The 13,143-nt window shown below is 50.4% G+C and overlaps 6 protein-coding genes across 6 annotated transcripts; 4 read left to right on the top strand and 2 right to left on the bottom strand.

Annotated features, from left to right (window-relative positions):
• The first annotated feature begins 552 nt into the window (after positions 1–552).
• On the top strand, positions 553–3,057 carry BU24DRAFT_23374 (Sec2p-domain-containing protein). The gene is made up of 3 exons (XM_033522211.1): positions 553–682; positions 817–1,432; positions 1,512–3,057. The coding sequence occupies exons 1-3, from the start codon at positions 675–677 to the stop codon at positions 2,934–2,936; spliced, it is 2,049 nt and encodes a 682-aa protein (XP_033389933.1). The 5' UTR covers positions 553–674; the 3' UTR covers positions 2,937–3,057.
• BU24DRAFT_23368 (uncharacterized protein) lies at positions 2,971–3,559 on the top strand. Its single transcript, XM_033522209.1, has one exon. It carries the CDS (start codon positions 3,178–3,180, stop codon positions 3,517–3,519), a length of 342 nt encoding a protein of 113 aa, XP_033389932.1. The 5' UTR covers positions 2,971–3,177; the 3' UTR covers positions 3,520–3,559.
• A 19-nt stretch (positions 3,560–3,578) lies between these two features.
• Positions 3,579–4,746, bottom strand: BU24DRAFT_417224 (uncharacterized protein). Its single transcript, XM_033526664.1, has one exon. The coding sequence runs from the start codon at positions 4,648–4,650 to the stop codon at positions 3,736–3,738; it is 915 nt and encodes a 304-aa protein (XP_033389931.1). The 5' UTR covers positions 4,651–4,746; the 3' UTR covers positions 3,579–3,735.
• Positions 4,747–4,836: 90 nt separating this feature from the next.
• On the top strand, positions 4,837–6,741 carry BU24DRAFT_362255 (uncharacterized protein). Its single transcript, XM_033524176.1, has 2 exons — positions 4,837–5,123; positions 5,179–6,741. The coding sequence occupies exons 1-2, from the start codon at positions 5,032–5,034 to the stop codon at positions 6,587–6,589; spliced, it is 1,503 nt and encodes a 500-aa protein (XP_033389930.1). The 5' UTR covers positions 4,837–5,031; the 3' UTR covers positions 6,590–6,741.
• Positions 6,725–8,820, bottom strand: BU24DRAFT_23349 (uncharacterized protein). Its single transcript, XM_033522206.1, has 3 exons — positions 8,728–8,820; positions 8,561–8,676; positions 6,725–8,467 (listed from the first exon to the last, which is right to left on the bottom strand). Exons 1-3 carry the CDS (start codon positions 8,793–8,795, stop codon positions 6,861–6,863), a joined length of 1,791 nt encoding a protein of 596 aa, XP_033389929.1. The 5' UTR covers positions 8,796–8,820; the 3' UTR covers positions 6,725–6,860.
• A 738-nt stretch (positions 8,821–9,558) lies between these two features.
• Positions 9,559–12,213, top strand: BU24DRAFT_404591 (uncharacterized protein; the record flags this gene model as incomplete). The annotated part of the gene is made up of 3 exons (XM_033525654.1): positions 9,559–9,875; positions 10,084–10,145; positions 10,298–12,213. 3 exons carry the CDS (start codon positions 9,559–9,561, stop codon positions 12,211–12,213), a joined length of 2,295 nt encoding a protein of 764 aa, XP_033389928.1.
• Positions 12,214–13,143: the final 930 nt, after the last annotated feature.

The following is a 13,143-nucleotide window of genomic DNA, read 5'->3' as shown; positions in this document are numbered from 1 at the left end:
ATCCCCATCCCATTATTCATTATTCATCATCACCTGCATCCTTTCCCTTCCCTCCCGTCCCTTCCCTTCGCCTCAAACATCATCACCCGCCCACTCATCTTCATTCAACCTTCTAATACATCCTCTTCAACCTATTCCCTTCTACTTCCTATTGTGTCTTCATTCTCTCCCTTCCCAGAAGAACTCACTTCATTGTGCAGTCTTCTCCTTCCCCCTACTGTCTAGAGGAATTCACCAAAATGCCCTTCTCCTTCTCCTGAAAGTCGGCCCGTTCACCATCCACTCGTCGCCTCGCCTCGCCTCTCAGTCTCCGCGCTTCCCTTTTCCCTGTGTCGTCACTCCTTTGTCCGTTTCATCGGCCACCCCTGCAGGTCCCTACCTGCTTCTCGACTTCCAACAACAACCCAATCCAGTCTCTAGTGACCAGTGACCACACTCACACTCACACTCCCACGCAACCTCAACCTCAACCTCAACCTCAACCTCAACCTCCCCTCTCAATCCGTCCAGTCTTGTCTTGTCTGGCCTGGCCTGGCCTCGTCTGGCCTAATCTCGTCGCGCCTGGCCATTTCCCTTCTTTTTCTTTACATATCTTTTCCTATCCCTTCTTCCTCGCACTCGCCTTCGCTGCTGTTTCTGCAGCAGCAGCGCTTTTGCAGCGATAAAAGTCAATCATGGCCGAGTACGTACATACCGATATGAGACCTACCATTCCGTCCTCATCACAATCCATCGTCACTCGCCTCGCCGTCCCCATCACTGTCTCACCCACCCCTCCCTCTCACAACATCGACTAACCGCCCACGATCGTTATAGCTTCATCCATGCCGCGCCCTGGCTCCATCATCCAGCAAGTTCGAATGCCGGCACTGTCACTCCATCCCGCCTTCAGTCCCATCTTCGATCTCTCACCCCCACACCCGCAAACAAGCAAGTCACCAAATCTGTCTCCACACCCCAGCTCGGCAGGCTTGTCGTCACCGACGCGGACCCCCAGACGGATAGCGAAGGCATGAACACCATCCCAGATCCCAGAGCTCCCTCAATACCTCGACCACCGCTATCCAGGAACGATTCCTCCGATTCGGCTATGCATCCCGATTTCAGCCAAGAGGTCGCGACTCTCAGTACGAAGCTCATAAACGCCATCAATCACTCAACCGCTCTCGACGACTCCCTTCAACAGACACGGCAGCAATTGGATGTAATTAACAAGAAGCTAGCCCGTGCCGAAGCGCAAAATAGAGAATACGAACAGTGGATAGCTACAGGGCAGCTGGTGGAGAAAGAGGTTTTCGCCAAGTTGGAAAAACAGATGCTCTCCGAACTGCAAGAGGAGCGGAAGCGTCGGGCAGAGGCCGAGAAAGCCAAGAGAAGGGTAGACTCTGAGGTCGAAACACTGACGTCTGCTCTATTCGAGGAAGCCAATGGGGTATGTTCATGCATTGCGATCGGTCCTTTTGCTTTCCTTTTTCTCAATATTACACGATGTACTGACCGATACCGCGCAGATGGTGTCTTCTGCTCGCAAGGAGACCGAGGCCTGTGAGAAACGTAACGAGCAACTCAGACAACAACTTGTCGACGCCGAGTCCTTGCAACAATCCCTTCAAGAGCAGATGCAGGACCTCAAGCTGGTAATGGAGAGGATGAGCTTGGACAGGGACGATAATGAAAGCAACACCCTCCCAACTACTACCGCTCCATCTACTCCGGGCATTACTCCAGCAGACAAGATGAACAAGCTATTCGAGGCCGTAAATCTAACACCGAACACGCCTGGAGCCGAAGAAATAACGCCAGACCATCCATTGCATTTTTCCCACCTCATTCACCCCGTCCTACGGTCCGATCTTCCGTCCTTTTCGGATTTCCAGGACATGCTGAAGATCAGTGCGCGCTCAGCACCCTCTAGTCGAGTGTCCAGCGGCAATTATGGCAGTCTCAATGTCCTCGGTCTCGGTTCTTTTACCAATAGCTCCACAAGTTCGTTGCCAATCGCGAGGTCTCCAAACTCAGTTGGTAACAATTCCCCGCGCGACTCAATCGCAGGTGCGGGTCTTCCAAACCTTAAGGATGAGAAATACTACAAGCGCACGCAGACGGAGGATATTGAGCCCACTCTGCGGCTTGATCTCGCGCCTGGCCTCTCCTGGATGGCTCGACGCACTGCCCTTAGCAGTATCACGACCGGTGCATTCGTTGTGGAGCCAAACTCGCCACCTCCCAAATTTCGAGGACCAGTGTTTCCATGTTCTCTTTGTGGGGAAAACAGGAAAGGTGATGAATACGCTAGGAAATTCCGGTTTAGGACTTCTGATACAGAGGAGACCAAATATCCGCTATGTGATTGGTGTTTGGGCAGGGTCCGGTCCACTTGCGACTACGTTGGCTTTTTGAGAATGGTGGCGGCAGGTCATTGGAGAGCCGAGACTGAAGAGGAGAAAAAGGGGGCGTGGGAGGAGAGCGTACGCCTGCGCGAGCGGATGTTTTGGAGTCGTCTAGGGGGAGGAGTGGTCCCAGCATTCCTTCAAACGAAGGATAGCCTCCATAGCCCCGTGTTTGCTAATGGCAGGATAGAGGCAATCAGAAAGAGCGAGGAAAGCCAGCGATCAACCGGGAAACCGTTGGATTCTGCAGTCGACATGAGCGATCCATTCAGCGCCCAATCTGAGGACGGACGAAAGAGGGTTTCCATCGGCAAGACCGTCATATCGATCGATCCTACCCCTGAGACCCTTACCAAGGAGGAGGAAGAGCACATCGAGGCACAGGCTGAAGCACAACTCCATAATGAAGTACGGAAATCCTTGGAGATACACCCGACAAAGCAGTCTCTTCACCAGCGATCAGCCTCGACCCCAGCACCAAGGGAGCCGTCTTCGAAGAAGAAGGAAGAACGATTGAGCCTTACTATTCCAGGTTCTTTTGATTAGAGTCGTCCTCAGATTGGATTCGGAGATATTGGTTACATATCTCCCCTTGTCAGCCCCGGTTGGCCTTGCCTCAGTCTCGTACCGTTCACCTGGATTAACATCATATCATCATATACCTTTACAAACGATCATTGTCTAGCGTCGTTTCGTGTTTTCAGTTTGTTTACTTCTTCTGCGTACTTCGTTCGTTGGATATACTCGAGCGACTTGGAAGGCTCGCTTGTACCAGTAAGATACCATCATGACCATCTTTTTTTGGAGTTCATATCGGTGGGCAGGCAATTGGATTTTGGTTCGTTGTATTAGACGGACGCGTACGGAGTTTTGGCGGAACTACCATCATTTATTCTGCAGCATTTTCAAGACGGGTGTATGGATGCGAGGGCGGCCAGAGATTTCCTTACAGTATCATTCCTACCTGGTCTACATTGCCCTTCTTTTTTCATTACTTTCGAAAGCCGAATGTGAAGGCAAAGGGGGTTGGGGCATCTCAAATGGCTGTGATATCGACGTTATCCGTGTTTGGTTGCACCCACTGTGTACCAACGGATGCACTGCAAACGTTATGCATATAATCTACTAGTAATACACATGATCGTCTAGATCATTATTGATGGACACATGTTTCTTGGTGCTTTGATCTTTGATTGGATAATGGGTATCATTTATTACTCCACCTTCGATGTTATACAGCTACATAGGGACATAAAGAACCAGAGCGTACCACTGCCAGAACACTATATTGAGTGTTCGGTATAGATCTATCCTACTCCATGGCGTCAACTCCCCTAAGCCAGGTCTAGGATTTTCTAGCCTTCTTCCCCTTACTTGTTGCCTTGCCTTTGAATGTGCCGTCCAATAAGGCATTGAAGGCCTCGCTGTGGCTCTTCGGCGCATGCCCTCTCTCAGGGATGATCTGTTCTTCTCCCTGCCCACCTGCTCCTCCACCTCGTGCCCGTTCTAGCCTCTGTTGTTGTTTCTTCTCCCGCCGCTGTGCTTGTCGGGCCTTCTTCTCTGCTGTCCTCCCGACTTTCCTTGCCTCTTTGGCCTCCTGCTTCTTCGCTGACTTCGATACGTATGGCGTAAATCCGGCATCGTTTTGTGGTGAAGAGTCATTAATCCCGGTAGCTGACGCCCGCTTGGGCATTCCTGGTGATGTACCGGCGGGCTCTTCACTTGGATGGTCTGTAGTTTCGCTGACGAGGCCCGAGGAACTTTGATCTAGTCCCCGTCCTTTTACTTCTATTGTGTCGTTCACTCTGTTCTCGGCGGCATCTTCGAATTTGGTGTGTTTTCCTTTTGCCTTCATCAAAGCAACTTTGGCCTTTTCTTTGGCAATTCTTTCGGCTCTCTCCTTATCATAACGATCATTTCCTGCCAAACCGTGTTTAATGAAGCGCGCGGCAGCGCCTTTGTCTAGTCTTGTTTTTGGCTCGGAACCCAACTCGGCATCCTTGATCTTCTGAAAGTACCCTTTGAGTCGGGCCAACTCTGCGAAGACGGCATGCTCGCGAGCGTTCTCGCCCGAAATCTGCAACGTAGAGAAGAGCAGCGATTCGATCGAGTAGGAAAGCAGTACGTAAAGTTTTGCTTTGTCCAGAAGGGGCAGCGTTGAGATGGTGGTCGCAAGCGGGTTGTTGAGCAGAGGGATAAGCGCCTCGGAAAGCTCGTCGATGTTTGCCTCGAGGTCTTCAATCTGGTCGTTGATATCCATGGCCGGTAAAGGTACGATCGAGAAGGGAACCCGAAAGGTTTGCTGGAGAAGACGATGTACGAAAAGCGAGTGTTAAAAGTAGCAGGGCAACGAGTAGATAAATTATGGAGCGAGGCCCGGCTGCGAGCCGAAGATTTGCCGCGCTCGACTTTTGGAAGACGACATCATTCTTTTTACTGAACCCTCGCGAACCACAAAAATAATTTCAGGACCACCAAAAGCCTCGTTCCACATTTTGAATTCACATGATATACGCCTTGTTATTCATGTGAACTGTATCATACGTTCACGCTGTCTTTCAATTCTCTAACACAATTCGTCCATAGGCTGCGGCCGCGGATATCCTACATATCTACACAATGCGTTCTCGGTAGCAATCGTATGGGCCGGGTGGCCTTTTCACAGACGAGCGGGCAGTTGAGAAGCTTCCTACCGAAGGACGGTAAGGAGCCGAGAACAGGTCAACATAATGAGTATGGTCTTGCATCAAGCAGTCTCATTATCACCAACACACTGACACAAGTATAGTGCAGATGATGATACTGTACCTGATTCTCCTCCTGTGGACTCAATCACACCAAACCTCCGCACGCCCAACGTGGCTGACTTCTACCGTGCAAAACCCGTCTCGAACCGTCGCATTCATATCTTGGGTCTTGGCAGTGTTGGTAAACTCGTGGCCCATTCTTTGAGGACAATTCCAAATCCGCCTCCCGTGACGCTCATATTTGGAGGTTGGGCCCCATTGAACCAGTGGAAAGAGTCGAAGCAGACTCTACAATTCGTCGTAGACGGCAGTGTCGACAGACAGGCGGGCTACGACGCCGAGCTTGCGTTTCATCGGCGCCGATATCACGGGCAAGAGCTGCCGGTGCATGGCAATGACGGAAACTCTACAGACAGCACATCATGGCAGAACCAGGAGCCGCAGGTTCAGGATGGCGAATCAACAGAGCCAATTACCTCACTGATTGTGTGTACCAGCACACCGTTTGTCTTGCAGTCTCTCTCGGCAGTCAGGCACAGGCTTCGCGCTGATTCGGTTATCCTATTTCTGCAAGACGGCATGGGGACGATAGAGGAAGTGAACAGAGAGATATTTCCGGATCCAGCGACAAGGCCACGATATATGGTCGGCGTCAACACACATGGATTGCACGGCATTAAAGATGATCCTTTCACTACGGTCCACGCGGGCTTCGGGACCATCTCACTTGGACTCCTACCCCACGAACGTGAAGGCGGATCCAGACCATTCTCTCCAACTCCAAAATTCGTGCCGCGTCGCCATCTACCTCTCAATTCCAAGTCAATGGATGAACACGAGAACGAATCGTCCGAGGCGCGATCGTCCTTCCTTTGGGCCTCCAACGACCGCTATCTTCTCCGTACTCTTCTCCGCGCACCGGCCTTGTGTGCGACAGCGTTTTCCCCCCCGGATCTTCTACAAATGCAGCTCGAGCGACTTGCGATTAGTTCGGTGATCAATCCTCTATCAGTCTTGCTCGACGCCCGCAACGGTGCGATACTCTACAACTATAACATAACTCGCACTATGCGCCTTCTGCTCGCGGAGACTTCTTTGGTGATCCGCTCCTTGCCACAATTGGCCTACATTCCAAACGTCGCGCAGCGTTTCGACACTGGTCGCCTGGAAACCCTCGTTGTCAATACAGCGCATAGAAGGCGCGACAACATCAGCACAATGCTTGCTGACGTTCGCGCCGGCCAGATAACAGAGATTGATTACATAAATGGGTGGATAGTCAGAAAGGGGGAGGAATTGGGCCTGCAATGCCTGACCAATTATGTCATGGTCAATCTGGTAAAGGGCAAAAGTAGACTGATACAATCGGAGATGGGTGATGATGTGCCCTTCGTTCAAGAGAGAGCCGGTGAAGGAGCCTTTCATATTCGGGAGGGAGAGACCGAGGCTTAGCCAGCGGCAAATGGTGACAATGCGCTCCAGTCTCGGAGATGATGTTAGATCACTTTTGTAGGCAACTGTACTATGTATAAAGGCACGCCCTTATTGGGCCGAATCAATTCATTTATGAATCTGGCGATAGACCGCCATTGAAATCAATCACCAAGGCTTCATGTCCAAGCCCATCTCATGAGGTTGCCAAATGCCTACGAAATTAACTGTTTAGTTGTCATAAGCAAGTGCCGCGAGCAAGGGAAAGCAGCTTCATCGACCGCCAATGGCTCTACTCCTCGGACTTCGTTTCGGCTGTGTCATATAGTCCAGCTGCTCTAACCAATTCCACATCAACCTGCGTGCCGGCGAAGTCCATCTTCGGCCCTCCGCCGACAAATTTCCACTCACTTCTCGCTTCCTGAGCTTCGCCTTTGGGAAGAGCACCTGCCGCCAGAGCCTTTTGTGTGGCCCTCTCAAGCTCGACTTTGGCAACTGCAATACGTTTTTCAAGACTTATGCGGCCTTCCTCCAGATCTTCATTGTCAGGCGGCATGTTGTGTAGAGCAGCTGTCATCCTGATCAATTCTTCCTTCGCATCTCTTGTCTGCAGGTATTCAGGCGAGCTCAGCTCAAGTGGGACTAATGGCTCGTATCCTGTATCAGTCTCTAAGTCCATCTCGTTTGCTGCCTTGTCACCATATTCCGGCTCTCGTGCTGTAATCTTGAACCGTGGGTTGCGATAATCGACTGGGGATTGCGCTACGCTCTCAAAGAAAGAGAGTATGCAATTCTGTACTTTGAGACTGGTGAAAACGCACTCACCCGCGCCTGCAACGTTGTCGTCATCGGCGAAGGTTGGACACAGAGCTGCTTGAGATAAATCATCATCGTAGTCTGAATCATTGCTCCCGATAGGCTGCCCATGAGCAGCATCATTTGCAGGGATCCTGGGATCGTAACGAACTTTGGTAGAAGTGGAAGATGTTGGCGATCCAAGAGCTTCCAACCAACTTATATGCGTATTCGTATGGTAGCCTGCCACAGGTGAATCCGCACCTGATTTGGAGGAGACATTCGAAATGGGCGGATCCGCGTCGTCGTTAGGAATCTCAATACAGTCTTCGGGATTGTTGGAGCTCGATGTGACCTTCCACTGACGAGTACGATCACGGAGATACCTCTTGAGAGCTACGTTGTTGATCTGAGTATCGCTAACGTAGGAATTGATAAGCGTTAAAGCCGTAAGTCGCGGTGCGTACTCCTCAAATGAGTCATTTAGGATCTCTAGGAGATTTTCTGCCCCATTCTCGATGGCGATCACGTAAACCTCTGTATCTGCATTGACCATGTCTTTGTTGTTTATGACATGGTCAAATACCCACTTTATATGCTCCTTTGCGGTGCGGTGGCCCTCAACACGGTTGTATTCAGGATGAATCAGGATTTGGTCATGGCATAATGACTTCCTAGGGAGTGCGGACCAGCTTCGTAGGGTCATTGTTTGCTTGTGCATGTGTGAGTAGACCAACTGGCCGCAATTCATGACGATCAATCCTGGAACGCTGGATTCGTCATCAACGCTGGCGCCATCTGCAAAGATCTCGCAGGAGTCGTCAGTCTGCCGGGAGCGTTTGATGAGCTCCTTGGTGAAATTGACGACCGAGCCCCCGTTTATACCTAAATCGCGCTGCAATTGTCGGTACGCGAGTATCCCAAGGTCCTGCAGGCTGTCATTGATGATGACGATGAGGCGTTTACGATTGTTCAGAACATGGATTGGCGGGGCGAGAATCGGGACATGTGGCTCGTCGGGCTTGATATTTGTGAGTTGGGGGAGGTATAACCTTTCTACACCGAGTGCACGAAGACGTTGGTCAACTTCATTACGTTGGCAGACTGGAGCTTGTCAGACATATGACTTCAGAGCAATGAAAGTTCGAGTAGCCAAAGATTTAGAAGACGGGGCGAACAAGAACAAAAAGGACGTACCTTGCATAGCTTCTCTGCGGACCTCATTGTGCCGTTCTTGGTTATACCAGTGGAAATGATAGTCCTTCTCAGGGAACTCTATCATTCGAATCTGCCCAATGTTGTTGACGAAGTAGCTGTACGTCACAAGTCAGCATTTGTGCACAAAATCGCCATCTCGTTCTTACCCGAGTTTTTTCAAATCGGCAGGCTCAGAAATGTCCGGCGGGAGACCGCTCTCCTTGACGCGGAACATGACGAGGGTCTTAGTCAAGAACTTCTAGGAGAAGGAGCTCGGTCTGGTGGTAAGCAAAAGATAGGGTGAAGTAGCGGGAGAGGGGAGAGGGGAAAGATGAGAGGTGGGAGGTGAGTTTAAAAGAGAAGTTGTGGTGAGTGTAGAAGGTGCAACCCAAGCCACGGCTGTTTGCTTGCCGCTTCAACGCAAACTGTGCAGCGGACAAGTGAAGGACGCATGGGTGGTTTGCTGCCTAACAACTAAACGGCTTCACTGAAGCCTTTGGTCTCTCTTCGTGAAAGGTGAACCACAGAGCGCCTCTGCTAGCAGGTTGGCCGATTACGAGAGACGATGTTCTTTGCAGTGGTGGCGCGCAATATTTAAGGCGAAACCTGGATCCGGAAGGTATGTTTTCTTCCTAATTCTACACGCCAGAGCGCAATGAAATACAATACAATATCATCAGGCGCCGCCCAATGCTGACTGTTGTGAGTCTAGTGTTGTTACATGTCAAGCCCCCCCCCCCCCCTCTTCGCAGTGGCCTTTTCATCTCGATCACCAGCTGGCCTTTTTCACGCCAGGAAGATTTCCGGCAAGAGCGTTCATTCGGAATTGGTACTGTTGAAGTGTGAGTATAAGCGGCTGAAACCTGACCTCGACAGAAACGTATACGGCGAGGTTCGCGGGAAAAACGTACTCGGCCCAATCGGAAATCACTGAAAACACCTCTTCCTCTCCCTCCCATTATACACCTATTCTTTACTTGTGTGAACCTCGTGTAGCAATGCATCTGCGAGAGTTGAAGCTGGGCCTGCGCGCGGACTCTCTGTGGGAGGGTGGTATTTCGGATCAGATACCGGAGTGCTTGTCTGCAACGAATGAATGGTCAGCTGGTGTGCTAAATACAGGCATCGCAGGACCGGAGGCAGATGTTGGAGTCCCTCGAATTGTGACGGTGGTGCGATGGGGAAAGAAGAATAGGAATTACCTTTCAGGCTCATTGGCAGAAAACACTTTTCTTTTGGTGTGGTCACGAATGTTTCGGATATGCGCAAAGCATCCGATATCGAGTCTCTTTGCACGAAATTGTGACATTTTGGCGTGGGTGGGCTTTCAATTGCTTAATTTCCTCACTTCACGATGAACGCATGAGGTAGTGATAAATGATTGAAGTTGCGATGTCTGCCAAGACCGACTAGTCCCAATCAAGTCTCACCAAGTCCAAGGTACCGACATAATACACTAACACAGTCTAGGTGATCTTGAACTTCCACCTATTCAAGGTCAACATATGCTAATTAACTTCAAGATCGATACAATCACGGAGGCCCTTTCAAACTCTAAAAATTATCATTTCCGCAGCGCACAGCTGTACGTTAGTTCAATTTCGTTCGTTTCCGTTTGTTCTCCACTACGGCACTTCTACGTCCAGGCTTCGCCGCCCGAATTTCTTTGGCCGTAGAAAGGAAGTCCGAATAATCACTATTGTACCGAGTAATCCAGCTATACGATGTTATCCGAAGGTGAAATCAAGGAACTCTACCGGGCATTACCTCCTCAGAATTTTGCTACGCCCAAACCATTGCCGTCGTTACTGCTTTCTCTTACTGGCCAAGGCTTCGTGACTGCGGAACACACCTCCAGACATTTTAAGAAACTCGCCATTACAATACCAGACCGAATATCCGTCTCGAGTTTATCTCGCGATTTAGATGTAGACAGCGATATCGTTCTCAGTCTAGTGCGAGGCTCACCTACCATTGCCCTACTGAGCGCGGATAAAGCCCAGGTTGTCTGCAAAGCTGGAAGGGATGCTATTCTGACCAACATACAAGACGCAATCGATCGGCAAATCGCGACAAAGAGTGTCCTGTCAAAAGAGTTCGATATATCAGTGGAGAGCATTGAGTTGCTGAAGCCTTTTCTGAAACTTTGTCACGAACTTTCGCATGTTGTATCTCATGGACATGATGAGTACCTGATAAGCTCAGACTATCATGAGCGTATATCGGCCACGATTATGAATGAACTGGATGAGGCCTTGAAAAGCAGCTCGGCCGTTACGATAGTCCCGTCCTCATTTCCAGGCTCACCTCCCACGTCCCTCGTATCGGAAATCCACACGCGCATGCTGCGATCTACTAGTTTAGGGGATCAATTTTATATTGGCGGAACCGCAGACGCTATTCGATGCGTTCCGAAAGACCAGGTGTTGCGAAAAATGAACGCCAAAATCGACTCATTGCATTCCGGAGATCTCTCATGCCTCGACGCAACGGCATTTGCGAACGAGTACCAGGATATATACGCAAGTAGCCAGGAAGCGCGCGATTTCCTACAAAACATAGGTGGCGTGTTCATGAAAGACTCAGTGGCAATCTCCCAGGCTTGGTTGGACAGGTTCACCGTCGAATGCACCGAAGCCTTGGGCGTACTTGGATACGCAGATGTCATGCCGCAACTTGAGGCCAATTTTCCGGCAGGGCTCCGGGAACAAGTTCGAGGGCAACTAGAGGAAGATATCAAGGCCATGTATGAGAAACGCTCCGGCACTACCCTATACGTTGTTGGCACCTTCCTTTTGACGGAAGCCAGGTATTGTAGCGAACGAGATGTCCTTTTGGAATTCGTCAAAACGCATGCTTTGAGCCAATGGAAGCAGTTGGCAGGCATGCCGGAGAGGGACATCAAGTTTCAATTGTCGGCCATTATTAACCTCATACCTCAGGATCAACCGATTCTAAGAGCGATGTCCGAGGACAAAGGATCGAGAAACGTTGCAGAGGAGCAGTACTGGGGTGAGATCTCGAAACAAGAAGCACTCAGTGAAGATGAATTCTCCGAGTTCTGGTCATCCCGCGTTACTGCCCGAGTTCTCAACTATGCGGCTGGGCTCGATGTCGTCCAGGAGGAGAAACTTCGAGGGCAGCTTTCAGAGCTATTGGCCATCTACATAGGAAAAGAACTAGTCCCCGAGATGTGGGCCAAGGCGCAGGCACAGGGATTGGCACAGAGTCGGAAGACGAAGAAAAACTTCCAGAAGCTCGAAGTATCTCTAAAGGCCAGCAAGGAGTTGGTTGACCTTGTGGCTGCCTTGGAGAAATTCGACAAGAAGCAAGGTTCTCAAGAGGTTGGGCCTGAATTATTGGAGCGGACGAAAGGCTCGTTGGTCGCTGACATGAAGCGGAGGATGCAGAAGCAGAGCGATGCACCTACCCTCTTCCTGATTACAGTGCTTGCATTATTTGCAAGGCACAAACCAGGCTTGATCTATGCAACGGGCAAATATTCGCCAAAGATCATGAAGCAGATCAAATCTTCACTGAGCGCCGAAGAATACGAGGAACTGGAAGGGTGGAAGGAATCGGCGAAAGCTGGCACCCTGGGAGATGTAGAAAAGGACAGCATGAGGCGTCGAGTGGGAGCAGAACCGGCATGACAGAGTTCGAGGCAATCGGTTTTGGTGACTTTTCAACGACACTTGATCACGGCGTTTACAGGTACACAGTGTATACTCATGCATGCTGTGTATGTTTATGCCCAATGTAACTTACCGCATTGGTGCTAGATCTACGAATGTTATAAGTGGTGACCCCGCAACACACCTCCATCCATCGCTTTCGAGAACATCACACGTTGATTTCCGACGTTCGCCCTCATTCTGCCACAACACCATCTTCAGTAGCCGCAAACCCATAGCCGGCACGAAATACTACAGAACAACAATGCTGCTCTATCCATTCACCTAGTCGTCTTACTCCACCGACGTCTCGGGGTCGAGGTCCGCGTGCGGCTGTCACTGGGCCAGCTATTCGAGCTCCCGGCGTGCATGTGCTAGGACCGTTTTGCCCCAGGTACTCTACCTAAGCCTGGCCTACTGTACCTACGTATATACTTGCAGTGCATGTCTCTTGATTACAGCACATCAGAGATCGTACCGTGCGGAGCCACTGGATCTCTTCATGGCCTATTGAATAGCCATGCGAACGACGAAAGGTCAACGTCGTAGATGAGAACGACAACCAAAGTCAACAGTATTAGCTATCTACCTAGTCTAGTCCAGTCCAGTCCAGTCCAGTCCAGTAGACTTTGTGTCTACAGCCTGGCGAGTGGTCGAACAAAAAGGATGAAATGCCCATGCGCATCCGTGTAAGGGTCAGAAGAGCTATTACCAGTAATTACGGAGTACATGTCTTTGATTCCTTGAGATGGTGGTTGGGCGCTGGGGTGGAGTCTGGGGAGAGAAAAGAAAAGGTGGGGGTAAGAGGGAGGAAACATGGGGTGTGGCAGTGGTGTGAATAAAGAGATTAGTCATGGCCTGAAAGTCTGAAAGGGGAAGCAAGAGATGGACGATGTACTCATGAAAGGC

Source organism: Aaosphaeria arxii (genome assembly GCF_010015735.1).
Source record: "Aaosphaeria arxii CBS 175.79 unplaced genomic scaffold BU24scaffold_1, whole genome shotgun sequence".
NCBI lineage: Eukaryota > Fungi > Ascomycota > Dothideomycetes > Pleosporales > Aaosphaeria > Aaosphaeria arxii.
This window is presented reverse-complemented; position numbering and strand designations above follow the sequence as displayed.